A 27038-nucleotide genomic window follows, 5' to 3' on the forward strand; every position below is an offset into this window, starting at 1 on the left:
ATCAGACTACTTCGCACCGCTAGAAAATGGCAGAGCTAGGAGTTGACCCTCAGCCCTCTGACTGCAAAGCTCGACTTGTAACCAAGGATTTGAAACTGGCTGTGGACTCCCTCAGATGCAGGGCTTCCGCCCCTTTATACTCTACCTTCTTGCCTTGACAGGGATGGGGGTGAAAATCTGAGATGAAAACAGTAATAGAACACTGGAGGAGTGAGAAGGGAGGAGGAGCAGAGGGAGAGGGAGATGCAGACTCCCCGCTGAGCAGAAGACCTGAAGACCCTGGGATCGTGACCCGAGCTGAAGGCAGATGCTTAACCAACTGAGCCACCCGGGCGCCCTGTTGGAGGAGTTTTTAAACAAGATTTTAAACTTTTAATTTATCAAGTGTATAAGTTAAATACACACCCATGCATATTTTAAACTTCCTATTGGAGAAGCATGTGTCTCAGATCGGGACTGAACGCTTCACTTCACTGAACTTAGTCTCTCTGCTTCAATTTTTTTTTAGCCATTTTTAAATTTACTATCCTAAAATACCCCAATAGTTTGAAACTTCTTAAAAGGAGACTTGATCTTTAATGAGCTCTGCTACTCCGGACCGAGGATATTATATAGCATCTCATTGCTCTTAAATTCATGACCTTGCTTTCTGATACAAACTTAACGTGCAGAATGCTGATTTGGTGTTTGATTACTCCCTCGGCTTTTAATCAAAACATCTTTTTATTTCCTCTTTCCTTCAGTGCCTTTTAAGCATGCTTTGATGGGCAGGCCCAAGTGGGCAAGGACTATAAAAGCCTTCACTGTCCCTCGGCTCCGTGAGGACGGGCAGGAAGACGCTGGGAAGACTGAGCTGGGAGAACTGGGGTTACTTAGCCCGGTGGAGGGATATCCTGAGAGGAAAAAGTGTGCAATAACAAAATATGTCTCTTTCTGCAAGCAACCTTTTTTAAAAACTCAATTTTAATTTGTTGGAATGATCTAATAAAATGCAGCTGGCCAGCAAGGTAGACTCCGTGTTTTCTGAGAATCACACAGTGCTTGGTTTCTGTGACAGGCTGGAGCTGCTGACATCCAGATCCCGGAGTGGGTGGCCCTGCTGCGGGCTCCCTGTTCCTGAATGGATAATGTGAGCAGTGTAACTCCGTAGAAATAGAAGTTGGAGACCGGTTGATAAACAAGGCGGGTTTTATTTATGTTTCTGGTCACATGGGTCACATAGTAGTAGAGGGGCTGTAACCCTCTCAAAATAGAGTGGGCTCAATTCATGAATAAGAAGACTTAGCAGGGGAGGAGACAGGAGTCACCGAATAGGTGCCCTCCATTGGCCAATCTCCTGCCCTCAAGGGCAGCAAACAATGAGGAATAAGATTTAGCTCCAGCCCTCGCAAATGTATTTATAGTCCAGGAGAGGAGACAGGCATGGAAGCTGATGATCCCCAGGTGCTCAGGGCTCTAAGCCCCAGTACTATTGAGGTTTGGGGCCAGATAACTCGTCACTATGGGGCTGTTCTCTACATTGTAGGATATTAGCAGCATCCCTGGCCTTTACCCAGAAGATGCCAGTAACACCCCCACCAACCCCGTGGTGGACAGCCAAACCTAGCCCCAGACATTGCCAAGAGTCCCCCGAGGGGCAAACTTGCCCCAGTTGAGAACCTCTGCTGTAGGGGGTGGTGAGCACTGTGTGTGGCCAGGGATAGGGCAGGATGCTTTAGGAGGGGAGGAAGGATGCCCAAGTAAGCTTGGAGTCAAGAGGGGTGGTCATGAAAGCCCTGTTGAGGCGGTGACACCGTGTCTGGTATGAAGCGTGAGTGTGTTAGCACGCAAAGTAAGGGACCCACGTCACAAAGGAACCGCGTCCTGAACATGCAGAGGGCATGCGGGGCAATCAGTCGCTCCCTCAGTATTGCTGGCAAGTCGGGTGTGTGTGTGTCGGGGGGTGGATGGTAGGACACGAGACTGTGATGGGGACTGTGTGTGGGACCGTGGGCTGTGAGGAACATCTGTGGGCCCAGGTGTGTCATTGCCAGGCCTGTAAGCTGCCAGTTGTTAAGAACAGTCTTCTGGAACTTTCTGGCCACAGTACCGAGGATGGATTACGGTGGGCTCTAGATGGCACCAGGTGCTGTGCTACTCACTTCACTTACTCCAGTCGGTCCTCATGACAGGCCTGGGAGAAGGAAGCACAATGATCCCCTTTATAGACAAGGATGTAGAAGGGCCAGGCCTCCCCACTCCATGCCACGCATCTCATGGGAGAGCAGGATCAGGACCTTCTGTGAGCAGATATGGAGGCCTCTTCTGCAAGATGAAATAGGCCTGGCTTGTCTGACAGAGTTTTGTGTGGCACGTGCTGTGATGGAGGTGACATTAGGGCTTCTGTGATCAGCCCATGCACACAGGAGGTGAGGAAAGTCCTCAAAGGGACTCATTAGGCAAACACAGGTCAATATATAGTCACAGAGGAGCAACTAAAAACAAGCAGGACAGCCAAGTGGCTTCTGCATTGATTTTTCTTCACATCAAATGTCCTTCAGGCCCCAGATGTTTGTTTATTTCTGCAAACATTTATTGGGCACCTACTATACCCTCAGAATTGTTCCAGGGCTCTGGGGGAGACAAGGAACTTGAAACCTGAGGATGAATGCTTTTTTCAAGAGGAGCTTTGTATCCCGCCACATTACTAAATTGCACAAAGATAAACTCTAAATGGATGAAAGACCTCGATGTGAGACAAGAATTCATCAAAATCCTAGAGAAGAACATAGGCAGCAACCTCTACGACATTGGCCACAGCAACCTTTTTCATGACACATCTCCAAAGGCAAGAGAAACAAAAGATAAAATGAACTTGTGAGACTACATCAAGATAAAAAGCTTCTGCACAGCCAAGGAAACAGTCAAAAAAACTAAGAGGCAGCCCACGGAATGGGAGAAGATATTTGCAAATGACACTACAGATAAAAGACTGGTATCCAAGATCTACAAAGAACTTCTCAAACTCAATACACAAGAAACAAATAAACAAATCATAAAATGGGCAGAAGATATGAACAGACACTTTACAATGAAGACATACAAATGGCTAACAGACACATGAAAAAATGTTCAAAATCATTAGCCATCAGGGAAATTCAAATCAAAACCACGCTAAGATACCACCTTACACCAGTTAGAATGGCAAAAATGGACAAAGCAAGAAACAACAATTGCTGGAGAGGATGTGGAGAAAGGGGATCCCTCCTACATTGTCGGTGGGAATGCAGGTTGGTACAGCCACTCTGGAAAACAGTGTGGAGGTCCCTTAAAAAGTTAAAAATTGAGCTACCCTATGATCCAGCCATTGCACTACTGGGTATTTACCCCAAAGATACAGACGTAGTGAAGAGAAGGGCCATATGCACCCCAATGTTCATAGCAACATTGTCCACAATAGCTAAATCGTGGAAGGAGCCGAGATGCCCTTCAACAGATGACTGGATTAAGAAGTTGTGGTCCATATATACAATAGAATATTACTCAGCTATCAGAAAGAACGAATTCTCAACATTTGCTACAACATGGACGGCACTGGAGGGGATAATGCTAAATGAAATATGTCAAGCAGAGAAAGACAATTATCACATGATTTCTCTCATCTATGGAACATAAGAACTAGGAAGATCGGTAGGAGAAGAAAGGGATAAAGAAAGGGGGGTAATTAGAAGGGGGAATGAAGCAAGAGAGACTATGGACTCAGAGAAACAAACTGAGGGCTTCAGAGGGGAGGGGGGTGGGGGAATGGAATAGGCCGGTGATGGGTAGTAAGGAGGGCACGTATTGCATGGTGCACTGGGTGTTATACGCAGCTAATGAATCATCGAACTTTACATAAAAAACCAGGGATGTACTGTATGGTGAATAACATAATATAATAAAAATATTATTATGAAAAAAAAGAGAGGAGCTTGACTTTGAAAGAAAAGCAGCTCAATTTGAATGTCCCTAAGAACCTGCCCCTGAACTTCTCGCTCTCTGAGAAAGCCTGTTTTCCTCTGGGAAGAGCTGATGGCTGAAAAGTTTGGCTAAGGGAAGTTTCCGGGGGAGGAAAGGAACCACGCTCACCCTGTTCTGGTGAAGTTCCTTGCACTCAAACCCCTGAAGGAGGCAGTGGAACTGGCCATCTTCCCCTTGCTCTGTGGAGCCTCCATTCAGAGGCTATGCACGGAGCCGTGTTCTATGTGTCTTGGGTGTATACAGGCGTTTAATTCCCATAGCAACCTTCTAGGTACTATGACTGTCTCCTCTTCACATATGAAGACATGGAAATATTGGCAAGTTAAGTAGTTTGCCCAGGGTCACATGGCTTTTCAGTAATAAACTCAGGATTACAACCCCAGGCGGTCAGCCACAGCAACCAGGGCCTGACTCTGACTGCCAGGCTCTGCTGCCTCCCGCTGAGCTGGCTGTGGGCTGGAAGGCTGGGACACGTTCTAATGGGAAGAGTAACAGGCCGCTTTACTAGAAAACCATGCAGAGGCGAGCAGGTAGGCACGTGGTAGGAAGAGAACAGAATTTAGCTCAGACAACCCAGGTGTTGACGGTAACTGACACTAGTTTTGTAACCTGGAGTGTCAGCTAACCTCACCAGAGCTCAGCCGTCCCATATTGCACGTAAGGTTAGCAGATGACCCTCTCACGTCGCTTAAATATCAGGTAGACTATAGAATAGTGTCTAGGCTCCTGACACTAAGTACTCTGTAAATATAAGGTGAGTGAAAGATGAAACAGGGGTACTTCAAGGATACAGGTTTGATTGGCCTTGAAATAAGTGTAAAGTTCATGAACAAAAGCATAATAAAGATCAAACACACGGGGATGTTCAGTAAATGGATCTAGAGGCATGTGTGCACATGTGTGTGTTGGGGCCATTTACACGGAGGTCGTACCATGAGCCATCACTGTCCTGTGGGTCACAGACCATTAATAACTGTGACTTAGGGAACTGTGCTACGTACGTCGGGTTTCCCCATTACATGCATCTTACAGATGCTTAAGCACGGACTGTTCTGAGACACCGGCTCTCCGCGGACGGCTGCAAAACCTAGCAACGGGCTCCGTTTGACGCAGAGTGTGCCGGGCTCAGAATGAATGCAAGGCTTGACTTTGCTCTCCCTCCCTGGCCTACTTCCCAGGCTCCCCTTTACTTTCCCTTGCCTGGGTTGTACTCCTCAATAAAACTTTAGCCCATAGCTTTGGCCTCAAGCGCGGCTTCTGAGGAAACCTGAACTAAGACAGAATTTTTTTTTTTAATTTTTTTCAGTCAAAGAAAATACATGGAAGTAAATATGCGTGGGAGAAGGAGCTACATTTCCATATGCGAGAGGCTAACCCCATTGTCTACACTCTACAATATTTTCTTTTTTTGAAATTTAAAATTAGCAAAGCAGTAGTTTTAATATACTATTTAAACACACACATTAGTTTCTTCCAAAATTAATAGACGTGATGTGTAGACACGAGCTGAAAAGCCACCGTGAGAATAAAAAGTATTGTTTTCAGTAGATATTCAGTTAGTGTGAACTCAGGGGGGGCTATAGGCGCTTTTGTAACCTACTATTTTATACTCTCATCATTTTGATTTTATTTTATTTAAAATTAAAGACATCAGGGGCACCTGGGTGGCTCAGTCGTTAAGCGTCTGCCTTCGGCTCAGGGCGTGATCCCAGTGTTATGGGATCGAGCCCCTCATCAGGCTCCTCCACTAGGAGCCTGCTTCTTCCTCTCCCACTCTCCCTGCTTGTGCTCCCTCTCTCGCTGGCTGTCTCTATCTCTGTCGAATAAATAAATAAAATCTTTAAAAATAAATAAATAAAATTAAAGACATCATAAATGTTGATTTTCATATGTTGGAAGAGGAATCAATTAGAATATATCACAATGTAATAAACACACTGAGAGCACTAAACACATTTCAATTATTCCATAACTTCCTTAGGTGTTAAAGACAATCACATGACTTACCACGATTTGGAATTGCAAAAATCTGTTCAACAAAGCTTCATTCTGAGACTATTCCAAACTGAATTTCATTTAGGGAGCCTTGGGAAGTCTCTTTTGGCCCAAGTCTGATATGCATGCTGCATAGTGAATTCTAAAGCCAATAGCACTCCCCATTACTGTTTATTCTCCAGGGACCAATATTAATGCAAGCAAAAAAAGAAAGCTGCCTTGGAATTTGCAGGCTTTCACCAGAAAAGAGGTTAAATGTCTTTCACTTCCCTAGGGTGGTCTGCTTTGCAGTGAGAATCCCACTGGACTAGTGAGAAGGAGCTCTGGGAAGTCTCCACCTCCCCCAGTGGCCCATTTCACAGATGAGGACACTACCCAGACACAGTGACCATCCTGGAGGTGAGCCATTCTCAGACTGGGTAGCCACGGTTGACTATGTGGGCTCTAACTACGTTTCAAAAACTTGGAAGAAACAGTTATTCACGTAGCTCATTGATTTGATAAGTAAGAACTTTGTTAGAGAAGAACCGAACTATTTTTGGAAGGAATTAAATCCCTCATGCCAAAGTCTTCTGGAATGACATTTCAACTTTGCTTCTCCTGTTTCTGCTGGGGTAGAGTGAGAAGGGTTAACGCCAATTTATGTAGTTATTTCTATGCGTGTAATTACATAGTCATTTCTCTACCCATGTTCCCTTCAATCCTACCCCCTAACAACTTGAAAACAAAAGTCCGTATCCTGGCCATATTGAGTCCATCTGTCTACAGGGCTAAGCCGAGAGTCTTCTTATGGTTCCAGCTTGGGCTGTGGAGTCGGACTAACTGAGTTTGAATTCTGGTTCTGCCATCACCAGATACTTGAATTTGGGCAAGTGACTTGATTGTGCCTAAGTAACCTCCCTATCCTTGCTTCTTCATCTGTAAAATTGGGGTGATTTTAATGCCCATCCTGCTTGCACAGTGCCTAGTGTCATGCCTTAAAAAAAAAAAAGGTTTTATTTATTTATTTGACAGAGAGCGAGAGAGCACAAGTGGGGGGGGGGCAAAGGGAGAGGGAGAAGCAGACTCCTCACTGAGCAGGGAGCCCGATGTGGAGCTCTATCCTGGGACCCAGGGATCCTGACCAGAGTTGAAGGCAGATGCTTAACCGACTGAGCCACCCAGGCGCCCCCCTAGTGTCGTGCCTTTCACACTGTAAACATTTGATAAATGTTGGCTATTGATAAGTACTTAAAAAGTATTTATCTCGGAAAAGAACATGTTAAAGGAAAGAGGGGAATTACCATAAAGAAGAAAGCTGTCGGTTCTTGCTCCGACCATCTCAGTTCCCATATTTTGGGAACTCTAAAATAATTTCTCATGCTAATGGAAGGAAAGAGGGAAAGATGCATACCCAATTTTTTTTGTAACCGCAGAACCTTGTTGTCAGATAAAATTTACATATATAAGGCATAATATGCCCCCCAAACTTAGGGTAGACATTTAGGCACATTACCTTTCCTCCCACCACCCCTCGGCACCCCGGTAATAGCTAGAACACTCAAGTACTCCATTAAAAAATGTCCAAGGTATCCGCCTTGACCCAAGAATTCCCGAGAATGCCAAGCGGAGGGAGAAACGGCCCTACCTTGTTTTACACGCCCTGCTGCTCCTCCTGCCCAGACTGTGGAGGGACCTGCAGATTCCCCAGGGGGCACCCAGCTGGGGCTCAGCTCCTGCTCCTGGCCGGTGGTCACAGCTCTGAGAGCACGGTCAGAACCCGCATCGCTCTCCAGGATACGCAGCTGCTGTGTCGAGGGCTGCCAGCAAAAGCCACAGGCTTGCCGACCAAGCCAGCCTTCGCTCCAGCCCGCAAGCCCTTTCTCCGAACGTGGGTCCTCACCCTCGCTGTCTCTTCTCTCCTTCATCATTACCTATTTTTAGGATTCTTCACCTATGCAAACGGGTCTGCGCCTCCTCCTCCACTATTTGCCGGGGCTGCCGTAACTAAGCACCGCACACTGAGTGGCTTAAACAGCACAGGTTTATTTTCTCAACCTTCTGGAGGCTACAAGGCCCAGATCTAGGTGTCAGCAGGGTTGGTGGCTTTTGAGGCCTTTGTCCTTGGCTCACAGATGGCTGTCTCTTCCTGTGTCCTCACATGGCCCTGTCTCCAAATACAGTCACATCTGAGGTACGGGTGGGGTGGTGGGGTTAGGACTTCAACATTTGAAATTTAGGGGGACACAGTTTTCAGCCCACGATGCCAATAATTAACTCTACATACCTCAGGGTATAAATTAACTGCTTTAATTCAAGAAGGAGGGAGGGAGGGGTGGGTGGGAAGGGAAGGACATTGATTGATTGACTGGTGTGTTCCAGGGAGGTGCTCTACACTGTTCTTCAAGGACAGCGGGCACCCCGTGCTAAGCTTACGAAGGCAGCCACTCAAGTGGCTGTTCAGACATTTAACGCGTGCCTTACACCAGCCGGAAGCCCAGAGTGGAAGAGATGACGGCGGAGCGTCTCCAGTTGAAGTGAGCATGGGGGGTCTGGGCCCCTTCACTCTCTCCTCACGGAGTCCTCAGGAGAGGAGAGGAGTCACCTGTGACAAGCACCGTGCAGAACCCTCGGGCCGGGAGGACTGCAGGTGTCCAGGCTCCTCCCGTGACTTTTTCACAACTACGGAACTCATTGGAGTTTGAAACGGGTGTGTACCGTATCATCTGACCCTCCCCGGCTTGGGAAGCATACCTCTGTCGCTAGCATTCATGGAGCTCACGGTCACTCTAACGGGGTCCGGGTGAGTTCCTGAGACCATGCACACAGTCTGGCACTTGTACAGCCGGCTTTATTCTCCCACTTTGCTGCTTCTGGGAGATGGGCTGGTTTATCACCTGCTCAGCTCTGATACCCAAGAAGAGCTGAGAAGGGAAAGTTAGATGCAGCCTCCCTGTGACCTCTTTGCACACACCAGGCCAATAAAACTGGGGCCGAATGACAGTGACAGCTGCCTTGTGGCATTCAGAGGGACTTGAGCGGTTCAGTTCCCCAGTCTCAGGGACAAGGATGTCATTACAGCCCTGCCGCTCCGAGAGAAGCCACCTAAACCCACCCTCGGGGCCGGAGCACAGCGGGGCGGCTCGGGTCTCTGCAAGGCCCCACGGACACCCCTCCTGAGCTCCCTGCTGGCACCAGCTCAGCTTTCAGCAGCTGAGGGACCCCCTCCCGGCCTCAGCAGAGGCCAGTGGGTGAAAAGGGAGGAAGATGGGGGCCAAGCAGTCAAGTGCTCACTGCAGGGACAAGGGCCCCAGGAGGATGGCGCTCCTGCGTGGGAGGCAGCCCTTCTCCCCGTGGGATGACAGCCTGCTCTCAGGAAAAGACCCCCGGGCCCTGCTGAAGCGGGGCATGCGCCACGTCAGCTTCAGCCTGGTCACCAAGGGAATGACGGACATCCCTGACTTTCTGTGGGGCTTGTCTGAGGTCCAGAAACTCAATCTGTCTCACAACCAGCTCCGGGCTCTCCCGCCCGACGTGGGGAAGCTGAGCCGGCTGGTGGTCCTGAACCTCTGCGGCAACCGCCTGCGGAGCCTGCCCCGAGAAATCAGCCTCCTCAAGAGCCTGAAGGTCCTGTTCGTGAACATGAACTGCCTGACCGAGCTGCCGGCCGAGCTGAGCGCTTGCAGAAGCCTGGAGGTCCTGAGCTTGTCCCACAACTGCCTCGCCCAGCTTCCCGCCAGCTTCGCCGACCTGTCCAGGCTGCGAAAGCTGAACCTCAGCAACAACTACTTCGCTCACATCCCCATCTGCGTGTTTGCGCTGAAGGAGCTGGATTTCCTGCACGTGGGCTCCAACCGCCTGGAAAACATCGCCGAGAGCATCCAGTGCCTGGTCAGCCTGCAGATCTTCATCGCCGAGAGCAACAACATCCACTCCTTCCCGAGGTCGCTCTGCCTGCTCACCAGCCTGGAGCTGCTGAACTTGAACAACAATGACATCCAGACCCTCCCGGACGAGCTCTACCTGCTGTGTAGACTGGGGCGGATTGCTTGGAATCCCATGGACAAAGGGCTCCACATTTCCCATAACCCGTTATCCAAGCCTCTGCCGGAGCTAGTAGAGGGGGGGCTGGAGATGCTCTTCAGCTACCTGAAGGACAAAAAGCACAACTGACTGGGCCCCAGGGGCATGGCCAGTCGCCAGCTCGTGGACACCTGTCAGCTGGGTACTGCTCCAGTCTCAGCCTTCTGCCCTCACTGTTCATGTCGGATAGCGTTTGCGTTCACATCTGCTGAATGGTATTGAACACGCCTACGGAGGCTTTTACCTCCGTATGTGCCTAAGAAGCCCCCTGATGTGATGTTCATCTCATCTCAAACGTCAGTGGAAACAGGTCTTTGGTTCTCTTCGAAGAGAAACCATTCCGATTCTTCCTAGGAGCAGTGGAATTCAGCCCTTGGAAGTGTGGGTAGCAGGTCTGGTTCAGTGACACTCAGAAGGCAGATATTTGCTAAGGATGTGCTGTGGGCCAAGTGTGGTATGAGACACTGCCGCCATCTGGTTTCAAGCCTTGAATTGGCAGCCAGCGCTCAGGAAGCAGCAGCAAGACGTGCTCCTACGTCAGCCTCGAGCAAGCATTACTGGGACCAAAGAGCAAGCTGGAGGACTGCTCTGCTGGCATCGACCGGGTCGGGCAGAACCTCCCCCCAGCCGCGTTCTGGGGGAAACAATCATAAGAAATCTGTCTCTAAAATGACTGTAGAGTAACGCTCCAGCTGCTCGTGTTTACGTCTGCTGGTGAGTGACGGGAATAGCATGATGGCTTTCGGGTAATAAATACAAATCAATCTTAATGCACAGTTTCGACCTTCTTTCCCCATCCTCTGGCACCCCTGCCCGTCATATCCCTGAGCTTTTCCAGAAACACCAGCCGATGGTTAAATCATTCGATTCTATTTTCTCTTCTCCTCCCTTAGTGGATGTGCCCTCTTAGCGGTGAGGCTAATAATTGGGGGAGGAGATGGCCAAATGGCAGGAAGGAGGAGGTAAGGCACAGGCAAGTCACACACAAAAAAGTAATTACCCTTTTCACATTCAAAGGAGGGCGATATTAGCACTTGGCTTTTACACGTGGACATTTATAAAATGAGTTTGGCAACATTTAAAAGCTCTTTGGACAAAAGGCTCTGTAAAATATTGTTTGTTTTGCTTTTAATTCTAAGAGTACACAGCTGTTAGTTAAACATGGACATTAGGATGAGCAATTACAGAATTCCTGCCACCAGGGTCATTAGATCTTACTGCCGTCACAGCAGCCAAGAGCCCCTAGGACATGACCATTTATTCAGAGGTAAAGAAATTCCAATGAAAAGATGGCAGTGAAGAAAGAACAGTCCCTTCAGATCAACGGAGAGCTAACTGCTCAGGTTTGGGGGCTGATTCATCTACAGAATATAGCAAACGGTATCAAGACGTGGGATTTTGGGGTTGCTGCCAAGACTTGCCTAATTTCTTAATACCTTTAGTTTAATTTAGTTTAATTTAACTTATATTTCTTAGCACCTTCTGTAGGCTGGACACTGGGCTAGGAGCTCGAGAAGAATAAGGCCCTGCTGCTTCTACCAAGGAACTCATGGTCTGGTGAAAGAGACAGACCCACGTGGGTTTCTACAATGTACGGCAGGTCCTGATCCCTGGTGAAGGGAAATGTAAGCAGAGGCCACAGCAAGGATGACACACTGGACAGTGTAGACTAGATTGAGCCCCGAAGCCTCAGTAACTAAAGAACAGTGACTGAAGGACACAAGTGGGGTGAGCCAGTCAAATCCTCCGTTCACTCCAGCTATCTCATCCCAATCCCCCACCCCACACCCCACTTGGCAAAGAGTGGCAAAGCACCGGGGCAGTGGGTAGCACCCTCTCCGGTTCTGAACTCAGGCACCTTTAGCGTGGTGCTACTCAACAGGGTCCGCATAACTCATCCATAGGAGAAGTGATGTTCCCAATGGACCCGCGCATCAATTTTCCCATGCCTAAAAGAGGGAAGCCAATTCCTGCTGCTAGCATCAGATACCAGAGTTCCATTAGCACGTTCGTGCATGAGCTCTTCTGTTGAACCACTGCAAACAGATCTTACCCGTGTCGCTGGGAGGCAGCTGAAGAAGTTCCCTCTAAACGCCCCCTCCTGCAGCCCCGAGATGTGCGTGTCCCTGCCAGGCACACACAGGCACACTCCAGTAGCCTCACCCCCGTTAGCTTGCTGGAGCCAAGGCTATTTAAAGACTTCAGTGGAATTCTTCCTTGACCTCATGACTCAGTGGGACATTGTAGGGCGAGCCTTCCTCTGCAGAGCAGAACTGGCAGATCGCTTACTGCAGCCTTTTGGCTGGAGCACATGCAGCTGTCAGACAAACACCAGCGTGCGCCAGGATCACGCCCGTTGCTGTCTGCTGCTGAAGAGCCACTTGGGCTCACGCTGAATTTCCATGACCTTGCACTGGGCACAGAGGCGAGCCAGGACAGCAGCACTGCGCTTTTCCCGCTGAACCATCCTTTTATTTCCTCTCCTCGCTTTTTCAGTCACTTGATCCTATAGTAACTTGACTCCAGGGACCACGGGATCATATTTTGAAGGTGACCCAAGTGCTGATTATACCTTCTTATAGGAAAAAATTGGTATCGATTTGGTTGCCCACTGCCATGCTGCCGTTGGTACCTTTCAAAAGTATAGTAGCAAGGTTTTCTTCCTTAATGCTCGGCATTGAGGAAATCCTAAAAGTAATTGTAGTTGCCCGATATGCTTTAGATATTGATTCTTTGTGAATGCTCCTTTTTATTGATAAAGGGAAGTGCCAAACCAAAAAAAAAAAAAAAAAAGGTAAACGTGCTTGGTTATTCAAAACACTAACGTGGAGCGAATTTGATACAACCTTCAGTGTCTTTGCTGTCAAATTCTGCAGTTTGCTGACTGACTGTGAATGCTTCTTCCTTCTCTTTTGTGGTCTAATACTGCCACATTCGAATAACTCCCAGGTATTTCGAAGGCTTTGGAAATCAAAGCACTGAGGATGGCAGCACTGGCTGCAGAATGGATTTAGCCAAAGAATACACACTAATTGGGTGCTTGATGTGGGGAGCTGGCGGCCCGCATTCCCGATGATATTGTGGTTTTCATGTCACTTGGCTCTCAGTACGGAGCAATCTCAGCGGTGTGTTCAGAAACACCTTTTGAAGCTGTTGCAAACTACAAGCATACAATTAAGAAAAAATCCTACGTTCATGGGAAAGTAAGACGACTTTGAAAAGACACATCTGTTTGAGGAATAATACTGCTAAATGCATAAAACTGCTGCACATTAGAAGGAAAAATGAAGCCATTTCTCAGCTTGTTGACTTAATAAATGGTTAATGGAAGAGTTGTGCTCCATTCTCGGGCTTTAGTTAATAGACTGCCTTTCCGTAGTTACCTAAGATAGAGTGACTTCAGAGCAGTGCACCTGTGTCTCACAATGGAAAGAGGGAATGTTGTTAATATTTGCAGGGACACATTAAACCCCTTTCTCGTGGTGATGGGTTATTATTTTTTAAGATTCCACTTCATATGCCTCAAAGCACGTACTGAACATGCATTTTGGTGGCTCTGCATGACAAACCGAGGCAGATTAAAGGACTCGGGGCTTGGTCTCTGGAAGATACAGGCAGGTAACAGCAGCCTGAGATTATGGGTGCGTGAGGCTGGGCTGGGGTGCTTCTTTTCTGTAATACGGATGGGCTAGGGAGAGTCTGGACAGAGTTCCTGAGGTGCTGTTACAAATGATGAAAGACAGGAGGTAAATTCAGAAAACGGTGTAAAAACCAAAAAAAGGCAGAAATTCAACATGCCAGATTTAGCTAACGTGAAGGTCCTACTCGATTGTTTCATCAATACCTATTTAAGTACCTGTGTGTGTGTTCTATCTTATTATTCTGCCAAGGAATTATTTTCAGTACTATGTGAGATATACTTGAAAAACACAAAATACCCAGCCTGGATGAAATGTGCAACTAAATACCAGTATCCAATGATTATAATTCATCCAAGAACACCAAAATACAACACCTCCAAATATTTTAAGAAAACATAATACAATTCAGAGAACATGAAAGCTACTATAAACAATAACGGGAACAATCTTGACCTTGTGGAGAAAAGAACTTTTTACAAATGTTCCTTTAAAGTTACCTGTCAAGTTATGCATTGAATCCAGAGCATTACTAATTAAAAAGAAAAGGACAGCATAGTAATAAAAGGGAAGCAGAGAGGGCTCATAATGAGTTTGTAAGAGCTTGGGTGTCATTAGACAAACATCACTGAAAGCGATTAGCATGAAGCTTGCTATGCAGATTTTTAAAGTAGTGTCAAAGGAATCTACTTGCAAGGAGAGGGCTTATTTTCTGCTGCTTCTAGACTCGCTTCTTATTTCAGCCCAAGACAGAAAAAAAAAGCTGAACCAGAGTCCATCCCCAGAGTGTCAGAGTATTTCCTGATGCCCTGGAGAAAAACATACATTGTGAAAGCTACAGGACAGTAATACTGGCTGCCAATGGAACATTGTATCATCACCCATGTTCTTTGGTTTCTGGAGTTCCCCAGAAGCCAGTGCGCCAGGACATGCCACTCAGGAGAAGCCTGTGTTCTTCTTTCTCCTGAACGCCATACCAATCTCTCTTGTGCATGCACATGGGGAGAGGCCTTGCAAGTGGTAGGGAGAGCTCTGCACTGAGAGCTGGACGTGTGAGTTGCACAGCACTTACTGAGCATTGCTGCGTCCTAAGACTGTGCAGGTGTTGGGGACATGACAAAGGAATAAGATCCCCACCCTCTAGGGCTCCCATGTCTGGGGCCAAGAAGATGAGGCTCAGCTAAACAGCTAAATCCTGGGAGGAAAACTGCCTCAGTAGATGCCTAAGTGAATACAAAGACATGTGGGTGAGATTATAGGAGGGGCAGAGGTGTGATGTGATTACAATAGTGTGAGGTACACACAATCTGACATGACAGTTATTGAGCTTTGTTTTGCTTTGTCTTTTGGAAAATTTGGGAATCTCACTGTCCCGGAGCGGTCTGCTTTGTCCCACCTTTGTGGCATTTGTTTTTCCTACCTGAATCTAAGATGTTGGGTGCCCACATGGCCCGAGAGAGGGCATATCATGATAATGGGGGCACCATGTACTGGATTCCAGAGATACCCCCCAAGCCTCTCTCCCACCTCGTCATGGGCAAGGAGTGTTCTGAAAGGACCCTTGTTGGCAGTGGTCCTCCACACTGATTGCTCAACAGAATCGCCTGCAGAACTTCAAAAAAAGAAAGGCTCAATTTCAGAAATTCTGATATAGCTGGATTAAATGGGGCCTGTGCTTCTTTCTGGTTTTTTTTTTTTTTTTTTGGGTGTGTGTGTGTGTGTGTGTGTGTTTTAAAGCTCAGTTGGTTAATTCTTTGGCCGACTCTATGCTGAGAAACGCTGATGTAGGCTCTTTCCTGAGCGGCGTGATGTGGGACTGTTAAGCCAAAGGTGGAAGTGACCCACCGAGAAAGGGCAGCCAGAGGTGAGAGATCCCGGACCCCGGCTGGCCCGGGGAAGCCCTGCTGGTGCTTTGTGACTGGGTTCATCTGGGCACTTGTGAAACATTTATAATCCCAGGTCCTGTTGGTGTACCTTGAGATTCAGGAGGTCCAGGGCAGGGCCAGGCATGGGTACGTCTGACAAGCACTCCGTGTGATTCCTATCACATGGCAGACTGGAGAACACATGGGCTAGCAGAATGTGTCCCACTGGAAAATGGGAAAGGCCTTCTATTCCAGACTCAGCCATGACTTGGGTGAAGCTGATTTTCCCGACTGCCTCTGCTGTCCGACTTTGAACTCTTTGCTGACTCTTACCTTTGCATCCAGGATGCAGAAGATACTCAGTGATAACGTATTGAATGAATGAATAGCGAATAAGGAAGTGAACCCCGATACACAGATGATTTATCCTCTCCAGGCCTCAGTTTTCTGTGAAGTGAGGTAATTAAACTTATTTTGACATGAACTCACTTCAAGCTTCCCTCAGTTTTAAAATCCTGATTGTATTGTTTGTTTTTTTGCTTTGTCTTCCCCTTATCAAACACCTCAGTGAATAGACAGCTGAGCTTATAATCATTGTGATTACTCAAGAAAAGCAAAAAAACACTGAGGAGCTTGGTCAAGATCAGTATGAGTGTTTTAATATCTCCTTGAGGCACCATAAAAAATATCATTTAATTTTGATGCAAGTTTGCAGACCTCCAAATTGTCTGGATTCCACCTCTAACTTTTTATTGGATTGGAGGCTCAGAAGACATAGTCCTGCTTGGCTTTGTTGATTGGTTGATTCAAAACCCCTCTTGTTTTTCTGGAAGAGAAAAGAATTCGTAATTATCCATTTTCCATTATAAACAAAAGCTCATTGGATTTGGTTCAAGAACATGATTTGGGCACTTAGAGTGGAAATCTTTCCTCTTAAAAAAAAGCATTATGTGTTCCAAAGTGTGAGTTGAACTCCTGGGATAAAGTTCATGCCTCCTCCACAGCACGTCTCTGTCTATATACGCAGATGAGTCAAACTTGAATTTTGGTACAAATTTTCAAAAGCAACTTCCACAAATGAACCCACATAAGGCTGCAAAATAGCTCTCCCCTTTGTTTCTAGGCTTCTTCGTAGTGGTCCTCTCCCTCTGCCTCCACTGCTTTAGTCAAAGCACAAATGGATAATATCTACACTGTGGAAATTGGAAATTAAGAACCTGAATTTCTTTTTGAATAACCTTCCTTATAAGAGTGTAAGTTAAGGTTGTGTTTGATAAGAATTCTTTTTTTTTTTAAAAGATTTTATTTATTTATTTGACACAGAGAGAAAGAAAGATAGCGGATAAGCAGGGGGAACAGGAGAGGGAGAAGCAGGCTCCCCACTCAGGAGGGAGCCTGATGTGGGGCTTGATCCCAGGACCCTGGGTTCACGCTCTGACCTGGAGGCAGACGCTTAACCCTCTGAGCCACCCAGGCACCCCCCAATAAGAATTCTTGAATAATTTTGTTGCCATCAGGACTTAGAGAATTCAAAGGGCAATTTGGGTTTTATTGTCCCGGGACAAGATACAGAGGACAAGGTTAGGGAATGTTTTCATTCTGGAAATCACAGAAGTAGTCTAAACAAAGAATCTAGCCGAGAACGATACAAGTCTTCTTTATGTTTTCATATTTTATATTTTCTTATTATCAAGATTTAAATGTCTATTGTAAATAATCTAGAAATCTGTTTAATCTGCCAGAAATGTATATAATATGGTTGTTACAGAAAACTTCCATTGTTCATCTGACCGTGTTACCACGTGTTGGCTTTAGAAAATCGAGTTTAATCACTTGGTTTGTGAATGAACTTGCCAGGCTCTTATTATTAAGTCACTACTACAAATAGCATTTTAGTGAAGTCTCTCCTATGGCCGAAGGAGGAAACCAACTCTGTTTCTGATAGGTCAGGAGGAACAGACGCATCGTTTTACGCCCCGTGAGGCCAGTTGCTTCACAGTCATCACCCATAGTGCAAAGGCCAAGGATGAATTCGACAAAGGCACCTGGCATGTGTGTGGTAAAGTGTCCACTCAGCAGGGCTAGGGTGTTCAAACTCTGCACATTTCAAAGAAAAGCCTGGCCTCTGACCAATTCCTGGGAAATAACCTCTAAGCCCTCGGAGTACCCTGTCTGACTAGTGTCTTTGTATATACCAGGGCCACACCCGATAGTCTATGCCCACAGTGTGATTTATGGTGCAGCCATTGGCAACACAGTGTCACTGTGACCTCTGGAGAGGCCAGAGACAGAGGAGCTAGGTCAGCCACACAGGAGCACCGTGCCTACATGACAACTCCCACGAAAACTCAACCAATCACCAAGGCTCAGGTGAGCTCCCCGGGTCGCGGGTACTCTGGATGTGTCACACATCTTTGCCGGGAGAATTAAGCACTGTCAAAGAACTGTATAAGGAGAGGATAACGGGGACCTTGTGTCTGCTCTCTCCTGGATTCTGCCATATGCTCTTTATCTTTGCTCATTTTGACTTGTGTCTCTTTGCTATAATAAACCATACCCATGAGTATAACAGATTTTCTGAAGTTTGTGAGTCCTTCCAGCAAATCATTGAACCTGAAGGTGGTCATGGGGATGCCCCCAAAGCATGGGTTAGAGAGTAGATTTTATGAGGAAAGCAAGAGAAGAGAGCCAGAGGCCCTCAGATGCCACCTCCATGCTGGCCACCTGTGGCAGGGATGCCTTTCTGGGAGAGAACTCACCTCCTTGATAGTTCTCCCTTTTTAGAGGGAAATCTTGAGCACAGTAATCTGACCCTTTGGTCCTGTCTCTCTGGTTTTGATGCTGGGAGCTGTTTAAGAAAACCAGCAACAGAGCACCAGAAATCCTTGGCCAGCATGGATTTGCCACAAGGATGGACTTTGCTGTTCCCAGAGACGGCAATCTAGTGTACCGTTCCCTCCACTGGAAAAAAGGTGAGGCCCTTGTTACAGTAAATCATTGTCCAGGCCAGCTAAAGGGAGCTCCCACATGTGTTTGTTTGTTTGTTTGTTTGTTTGTTTGTTTGTTTGTTTTTGAGAGAGAAAGAGAGAGAGAGACTGCGAGCAGGGGAGGGGGAGAGGGAGAGAGAGAATCCCAAGCAGGCTCCATGCTCAGTGCAGAGGACGCAGGGCTCGATCTCACAACCCTGAAGTCATGACCTGAGACAAAATCAAGAGTCTGAACCACCCAGGCACCCCCCATATAATTTTTAAACTTGCTTGCTCCTCAAACAGCCCTTTGACAAGATATTAGACATATCACGATGTACTTTCAAGTGGAATAATGTTACTGTGTTAGAAGGCCATTTATTGGTCAATCTCAGTTATTCAACATATAGCTGAGATCTCAGAGTTAATATATATTTTATTCATTTATTCATAGGTGAGACCTTAACCATCAGATAATGAATGAATGCCTGCATAGACACACACACACATGCACACACACGCACATACACATGCACACACACTGTGTTAGACAATGGTAAATGTGTGGAGAAAAACAAAGCAGTGAGAAGGAATAGGGCTGGAGAGGTGTTTATGATCAGGTTGTTAGGCAAGTTGCAGAGAAAATCATGTTGGAATGGAGACTTGTAGACATAAGGCAGGTGGGTATTTTAGCAGAAAATATTCCAGAATGGAGAGAAGGCGTGTGGAAAGACAGAAGTGTGCCTGGCATGTCCATGAATGGAATGGGTGCCGGGAGAACAGTCAGATCATACCGCCGGCGTCAATAGCTCATGCAAAGCCTGTTGGATTAACTTCGGCTTTTGCTCTGAGTGAGGTGGGAAGCCATTGGAGGTTTTTTGTTGTTGTTGTTTTTGTTTTTGTAAAGATTTTATTTATTTATTCAACAGAGATAGAGACAGCCAGTGAGAGAGGGAACACAAGCAGGGGGAGTGGGAGAGGAAGAAGCAGGCTCCCAGCGGAGGAGCCTGATGTGGGGCTCGATCCCATAACCCCGGGATCACGCCCTGAGCCGAAGGCAGACGCCTAACCGCTGTGCCACCCAGGCGCCCCAGCCATTGGAGGTTTTAAATAGAGAAGAAACACATACTAACTTAACATTTTATTTTTTAATTAATTTTTAAAAGATTATTTATTTATTGGAGAGAGAGAGCAGAGCAAGCGAGAGAGAACATGAGTGGGGTGGGAGGGGCAGAGGGAAAGGGAGAAGCAGGCTCTCCGCTGAGCAGGGAGCCAGACATGGGACCTGATCCCTGGACCCTGGGATCATGACCTGAGCTGAAGGCAGACGCTTACCTGACTGAGCCACCCAGGTGTCCCCTAACTTAACATTTTAGAGGAGTTACTTCAATTCCTGAACTGGAGAATAGACCACAGAGGCAAAGTAGACTAGCTAGAAATCTCTCCTGGGCCTTTGGGTGGCTCCGTTGGTTAAGTGTCTGACTCTTAATTTTGGCTCAGGTCATGATCTCCAGGGTTGTGAGATTGAGTCACAAGTCAGGCTCCATGCTGGGTGTAGAGCTCTCTTAAGAGTTTCTCTCCCCCTCTCCCTGTTCCTCCCCTCACTCCTTCTCCCATTCTCTAAAAAAAAAAAAAAAAAAAAAAAAAAGGAAAAGAAAAGAAATCTCTTCCAATATTTCTTTTTTTTCTCCAATATTTCAAGTGACATATGATGGTGGCTTGTGCCAGGCTGGTGGTGGAGGAGGTGACCCAATTGTGGAGATATTTTGATGATCACCCCAGCAGAAAATGTTGAAGGGTTGAATGTGGGGAAAGAGAGAGAGAGAGAGGGAGACACAGAAACAGAGAGAAACAGAGATATAGATCCAGAATAAATTCAGTGTGTTTGACCTGAGCAAATGGAAGGTTAAAGTTGTCATTTATTGAGAAAGAAAGGGTTCAGGGGAGAGGATCGCCATGCTAAGTTTGAGATGATAAACAGATTTTCAGTTGGGTCTGCTGAGGAAGCACCAGGATAGAGAATCTAGGGTTCGGGAGAAATGTGTCAGTTGAGGATATATATTTGGGAATTAACAGCAAAATATACAGGAAGAAGTCGGGAAAACATGCATTCAGTGTGAAGGGTTTCCGTCAAAACTGGCAATTCTTCTCTTTTAACTTTTAGTACTCTAAGTGCTATGCGTAGTCATCTGGAAAATTCCTATAGGTGATAATGCTAGGGTTTTTTTTCCCCAGATGTTGGATAAATGGAATATTACTACGTCTAGATCTCACACTTGTGTTTGTAAAACCCCTGCAATTCTTGGTTGATAGGAAGAGAGGCGTTCTCTAATCACATAGAAATTAGATCGTAGAAGGGCAAATGTCCTAAGGGGACACTTACGCTCCATCTGCCTTTGTCTGCTTCCTAATTGGCAGGTGATTTTAATCCATCACCAAGGAGTGATAAGTATTGCTATAGCACAAGTTCCCCTGAAATACAGTTGGACAGTCTCAATTCATCTCCCTTACCTCTTTTTTCTTCTCCTTGTTGTTTTAATTTGTTTTGATCTGAGGGAATATCAGTATGTTTGCAAGCTACATGTTTAAAACCAGAACGAGGGATAGCAAATCCACATTCACACTGGATTTTATCTTTGAACTTCGGCGTTTGCCCCTGCAGTTTCTCCTACCTACACACCCGATTCATCCCCAGGGCCTCTTTTTTTTTTTTAATTTTTAATTTTAATTTTTATTTTTTTAATGATTTTTTATTATATTATGTTAGTCACCATACAGTACAACCCTGGTTTCCGATGTAAAGTTTGATGATTCATTAGTTGTGTATAACACCAAGTGCACCATGCAACATGTGCCCTCCTTACTACCCATCACCAGTCTATCCCATTCCCCCACCCCTCTCCCCTCTGAGGCCCTCAGTTTGTTTCTCATAGTCCATAGTCTCTCATGCTTCATTCCCCCTTCTGATTACCCCCCTTTCTTTATCCCTTTCTTCCCCTACCAATCTTCCTAGTTCTTATGTTGCATAGATGAGAGAAACCATATGATAATTGTCTTTCTCTGCTTGACTTATTTCACTTAGCATTATCTCCTCCAGTGCCGTCCATGTTGCAGCAAATGTTGAGAATTCGTTCTTTCTGATAGCTGAGTAATATTCCATTGTATATATGGACCACAACTTCTTAATCCAGTCATCTGTTGAAGGGCATCTCGGCTCCTTCCACGATTTAGCTATTGTGGACATTGCTGCTATGAACATTGGGGTGCATATGGCCCTCCTCTTCACTACGTCTGTATCTTTGGGGTAAACACCCAGTAGTGCAATGGCTGGGTCATAGGGTAGCTCAATTTTTAACCATTTAAGGGACTTCCACACTGTTTTCCAGAGTGGCTGTACCAACTTGCATTCCCACCAACAATGTAGGAGGGATCCCTTTTCTCCACATCCTCTCCAACAATTGTTGTTTCTTGCCTTGTCTATTTTTGCCATTCTAACTGGCATAAGGTGGTATCTCAGTGTGGTTTTGATTTGAATTTCCCTGATGGCTAATGATTTTGAACACTTCTCCAAAGGCAAGAGAAAGAACAGATAAAATGAACTTACGGGACTTCATCAAGATAAAAATCTTCTGCACAGCCAAGGAAACAGTCAAAAAAACTAAGAGGCAGCCCACGGAATGGGAGAATATATTTGCAAATGACACTACAGATAAAGGACTGGTATCCAAGATCTACAAAGAACTTCTCAAACTCAATACACGAGAAACAAATAAACAAATCAAAAAATGGGCAGAAGATATGAACAGACACTTTTCCAATGAAGACATACAAATGGCTAACAGACACATCCCCAGGGCCTCTTGATGGGTCCGTGGGACAAGGGCCCAGAAGGCTTTCTGTTACTCTCTATTGTATTGTGTATTCTTCTGCTTTCCTTGGTCTGAATTACTAATGTCTCTCCAGTTTAAGTAGAAGCAAACAGTTTTGTTTTGGAACGCCAACGAAATACCGTCTTCTATTTGGCCTCATCTTATATTATCTCTCCAGGCGTGGAAACACCATAAAGTCCTGCACAAGGAGGAATTATGGAGCTTTAGATTTTTATTCTTGCATGCGGGGCAGAAAAATTGTTCCATGCGTTCTAATCTGTTTTTACACAAGTCACAGAGAGGGGGACTTTGGGATCAATGCAGGATGTGATCTATTATTTCCTCTTTTTTCTGAACAGGATATGGAGAGAAAATAAAACAGCTGAACAAGTTTGAAAAACAAAGAAAAAGTTCTACCAGCATGGATGCGTGATTTTTTCCACCCATTGGTTAAATAATCTGATTGTCATTTATATCTTGCTAATACAAGTTCTTTTGAACAGATCCTACCCTCCGAGCTCAAACTGCAGAGACAGCCCACAGAATTTTATCTTCTCAGTGGGAAATTATTTTCTCCAATGTGTTTTGATGATGACAGGCCTTTTTCCATCTCTCAGTACCTCCTCCTCGAAGGAATAGAAATGTAAGGAATAAATTCTGACTTGATACTTGCTGTTCTCCCCACATATCATCGAGGTTTAAACACCATCTACAAAACTTGCTAACAACCTACTTTAAATCTACACTTTGGGAAAATGAGAAACAAAGGGGAAGAGAAGAAAGATCCTTTTTAAAAGAATACGTTTGAGAGTACGTGTGAAATATTTGGAAGGAAGGATGATTCACTAATTCTCCTGACTGCATGGCATTGTATAAGTCTGCATCTATGGGGGGCGGTGTAGGGAAGATCATTTCTAAGTTAAAATCCTGTTATTCTGTTAGATAGAAAATCTCACTGCAGGTGGAGATGCTTTCTTCTATATCTTAATTCAAAACTTCATAGTTCATCACTAACTCTAGAAAAGAAGGATCAGTGTTTCTGTTTACCAGCTATAGGAAAGCAATATAAACACATTTCAAAATTCACAGGATTTGTCAGCTTTGAAATCACAACTCTTGATTTTTTTAACTTAAAGGATTGACATTATTTTGAATTTTGTGCAAAAGTAAGACTTTATTAACAATGTTACCCCATTATTTCAAATCTTGAAAATGCAAATTTCCATAATGTAACAATATCACATAATACAGAGACGTGTCAGTTCTTTTGCTATCAAAAGGCAATAAAAATTGTACATTGTACCCAATTCCATAGTTCAAGGGATGGCCAAACCTTTGTCTGTATTCTCGTCTTAATCTTCCTAGGCTAACATCTATCCAGTAGTTGTAAACTCTAGATGTAGAACAAACAAAACCTAAAATTCGTCTAATCTGAACTTCTTCCCCACACATCTTTTTAAGAAACATTTGTGCTCAAACACATCCAGGAACTGGGGGCTCACCCATAGGTAAACAATCCAGTCTATTGATTTTTTTTTTTAAGATTTTATTTTTATTTATTCGACAGAGATAGAGACAGCCAGCGAGAGAGGGAACACAATCAGGGGCAGTGGGAGAGGAAGAAGCAGGCTCATAGCGGAGGAGCCTGATGTGGGGCTCCATTCCATAACTCCGGGATCACGCCCTGAGCCAAAGGCAGACGCCTAACCGCTGTGCCACCCAGGTGTCCCCAGTCTATTGATTTCTTGATATTTTTCTCTTGAATACGATCCTCATGCCTTGTTCTCCATCTTAGCAAATGGCGCCTCCATCCTTCAGCAACCCAAGATTCATTCTAGCCATCCGACTGTCTTAATCCTCTTATGTAATCTACCACCCAGTCCTGAGAGTTCACCCACAAACATTTCTCCCAGTCTCTGCTGCTATCCTTCTGTCCACACCATCATCATGCCTCATTCTGATCTCCCTCTTTCCTTCTCTTGGCCCCTTTTCCATTCTCCACTCAAGCAATAAGAGGGATATTTAAAAATGTAAACAGGATTGTGGCAGGCCACTGCTTGAAGTCCTTCAACATGTCTTTGCAATAAAATCCAAACTCTTCAATAGGGTCTACAAGGCCCTGCAAACTCTGACTCTACCTAGTTCTTCAGACTCATTGCCTACCCTCTGTTCTCTCACAAATATGCACCCATGCTGGCCTTCTTTAGTTCCCAAAGGGGCCAAACCCTGCCCTATCTTAGGGCTTTCAAACACATTGTTCCCTCCCCTGGGAATGATCTTGCCTGGCTACTCACCCTTCAGATTTTAGCTTAGATACACTTTCTCAGAAAAACTTTTTCCTGACCTTTTCCCTCACGGCTTTTTCTTCATAGTCCTCACCATAATCGAAAATACATGCATGCGTGTGTGTGTGTGATTATGTGCACATGTAATGTGTATATGTAATTACACATATACCCGCACTGATGGGTAACGTGTACAGTATCTCCCACCCCGGGACAGTGGGCAGCATATCTGCCTTATTTCACTGATGAATTACCCCACATGCAACTTCCTTCCTGGCCCAACTTAAGCACTTGGTACGTCGTCCAGAATATATTCACACCTAATTATTAGAAATCATTAATTTAGAAATTGTGTCTTAGTTGAAATTTGTTAATCAACCAAATGATGTTTGTGTATCCCTGATTAGGAAGTGCATTTTCATATAAAACAAAGATATGCTCATTAAAGAATATTGTACTTGAGAAGTAAAAAGTAAACATATGCAGTGCTTATCACTTATTTAGGTTAACTTTAACATGAACAGAGCATGCATAATTAAACTCACGAGTCATGATATAATAAATAAATGATGAGCTCCGGGACAGAATGTCCAGCATTGGCAGTATCATTTCTTTTAGTGTTTGTTTGACAGAGGATATTATCCAGTTGCTGCAACTTAGCTACATAAGTTTCTAGGTGGAATGTGGAACACGTAATAATAAAGATTAACTATGATCATAACACAGCATAAGTAACATTTTTGGAGTACTTACCATATTTAATTCTGACAAGATGTCTTTCTATTATGTAGTTATTCTTATTACCCCATTTTACAGGTTGGGGGGCCGAGACTTGGAGAGCATAAATTACTTGTCAAGTCATCAAAGGAGCAGGGCATTGACTCTGGGTGTGTCTGACACCAGTCACCTTGCTTGTAAGTGTTGTACTGTGTTGTCTCCCAGCTATGCTGTCCTGATCTGCTCACAGAGAGCACCGGGATCATGCTGGCAGGGGACCCCCTTCCTTTGTGCTTGGATATCTCCCCTTACTAGCACACGCAAGAGTTCTTAACTCCCAACTTTATAAGAAAAGACTGAATTCAAGGGAGCTCTGCAGTTTACTGAAGATTACATTTAGTTTGTAACCCGAGTGTGCATTTAAGAAAGAGATCATTAATATTCTAGTGTGTCCATGATAGTATTTGTTATTACTAAGAATTCCCCCAATATAGGAATTGGGGAATCCTCATCTAGAAACTGATCTACATTGAGTAACTATGTAGTGATGCATCTCTCCTAAATAATTTCTACCACAGCCCTGTTCATTGGTTATTTTCCATAAATGAGGAAAGTGGGGTGCAGAGCGAGCCCATGGTCATGTCCTCAGGAGCAGCAAGCCTGGAGGAAGCTGATGCCTCTCCTAGCCTGGGCTGTGGCTCAATGAATGCTATCAGAGGGAAATGTCAGGATCCACTTGAACCGGAGGCATCATTTAAGGCCATAGAGGCAGGGACGCTTGTAGAGAGAATTGGAAGTCAATGTAAGTTGAAGCTAGAGAAAATAAGAGAAAAGAGGGGTGGGTGGGAGCAGAAGAAACCAGACTCAGGCTGAATTTCACGAGTTTCCAGAACAGGTGTGGGGTGGGGGCTGTGGGGTAAAGGACTCTAAGGATCTGGGACAGGTGGGCTGACCCCTGCCTGTTCTTGTTCCCCCAGCTGCCCAGCAGGGAGCCTTCGAGGCAGTCTCTAGTCCTGCTTCTGGGAAGTCCTCCTCCTTCGACATTCTGCTTCTTCCCTTCTCACCTGCATTGTCCCTGTTGTCACCGTTAGAGCAGCCCCGCCTGTAACAAAGCCCGTGCGTTCATCTAAGACAGCCGCAAGCATTTGTGCCATCATGGCTAGCGGTTAAGTCCTCCAAGCACAGACCTCGCACTTCAGCTCTATGGTGCGCATCCCCTCAGTCACGTTTCTCCCAGCAACGATCTTTGCCTTCTAGTGGTTGATGCCCACACTGGTACCACTCGGGAGTCAGGGTGATTCCGATGTGTGCTTTCCACTCCAGGCTTCAGAGCATCCACGGCTCTTGTGGGCACATTCCCAGGCTTCCTTGGTGTTTGCTGGAAAGGGAATTCTCACATGGGATGCATGCTGTCATTGTCCAGACAGCCTGTCCTCTCCTCGTCTCCTACTCTGTGTGACTCTGGGCTGAATGCCGTCCCTGATGTGCTGCCAGACCACACTCCAGGCCAGATAGTGCGGCTAACTTCGTCCCTGACTCCGGAGCTCGGAACACACCAACCTGTCCCGATATAATAAGTCTATCATTTCCAATTCAAACAGGTCTTCAAACATTGTGGAAGTATTTTGCTGATTACTTTTTC

General features: G+C 45.6%; 1 protein-coding gene across 1 annotated transcript; it reads left to right on the forward strand.

Moving 5' to 3' along the window:
• Window positions 1-9240: 9240 nt before the first annotated feature.
• On the forward strand, window positions 9241-10146 carry LRRC30 (leucine rich repeat containing 30). Its single transcript, XM_008690156.1, has one exon. It carries the CDS (start codon window positions 9241-9243, stop codon window positions 10144-10146), a length of 906 nt encoding a protein of 301 aa, XP_008688378.1.
• Window positions 10147-27038: the final 16892 nt, after the last annotated feature.

This window comes from Ursus maritimus, unplaced genomic scaffold (genome assembly GCF_017311325.1).
Source record: "Ursus maritimus isolate PB19 unplaced genomic scaffold, ASM1731132v1 scaffold_18, whole genome shotgun sequence".
In the NCBI taxonomy this organism is placed as follows: domain Eukaryota; kingdom Metazoa; phylum Chordata; class Mammalia; order Carnivora; family Ursidae; genus Ursus; species Ursus maritimus.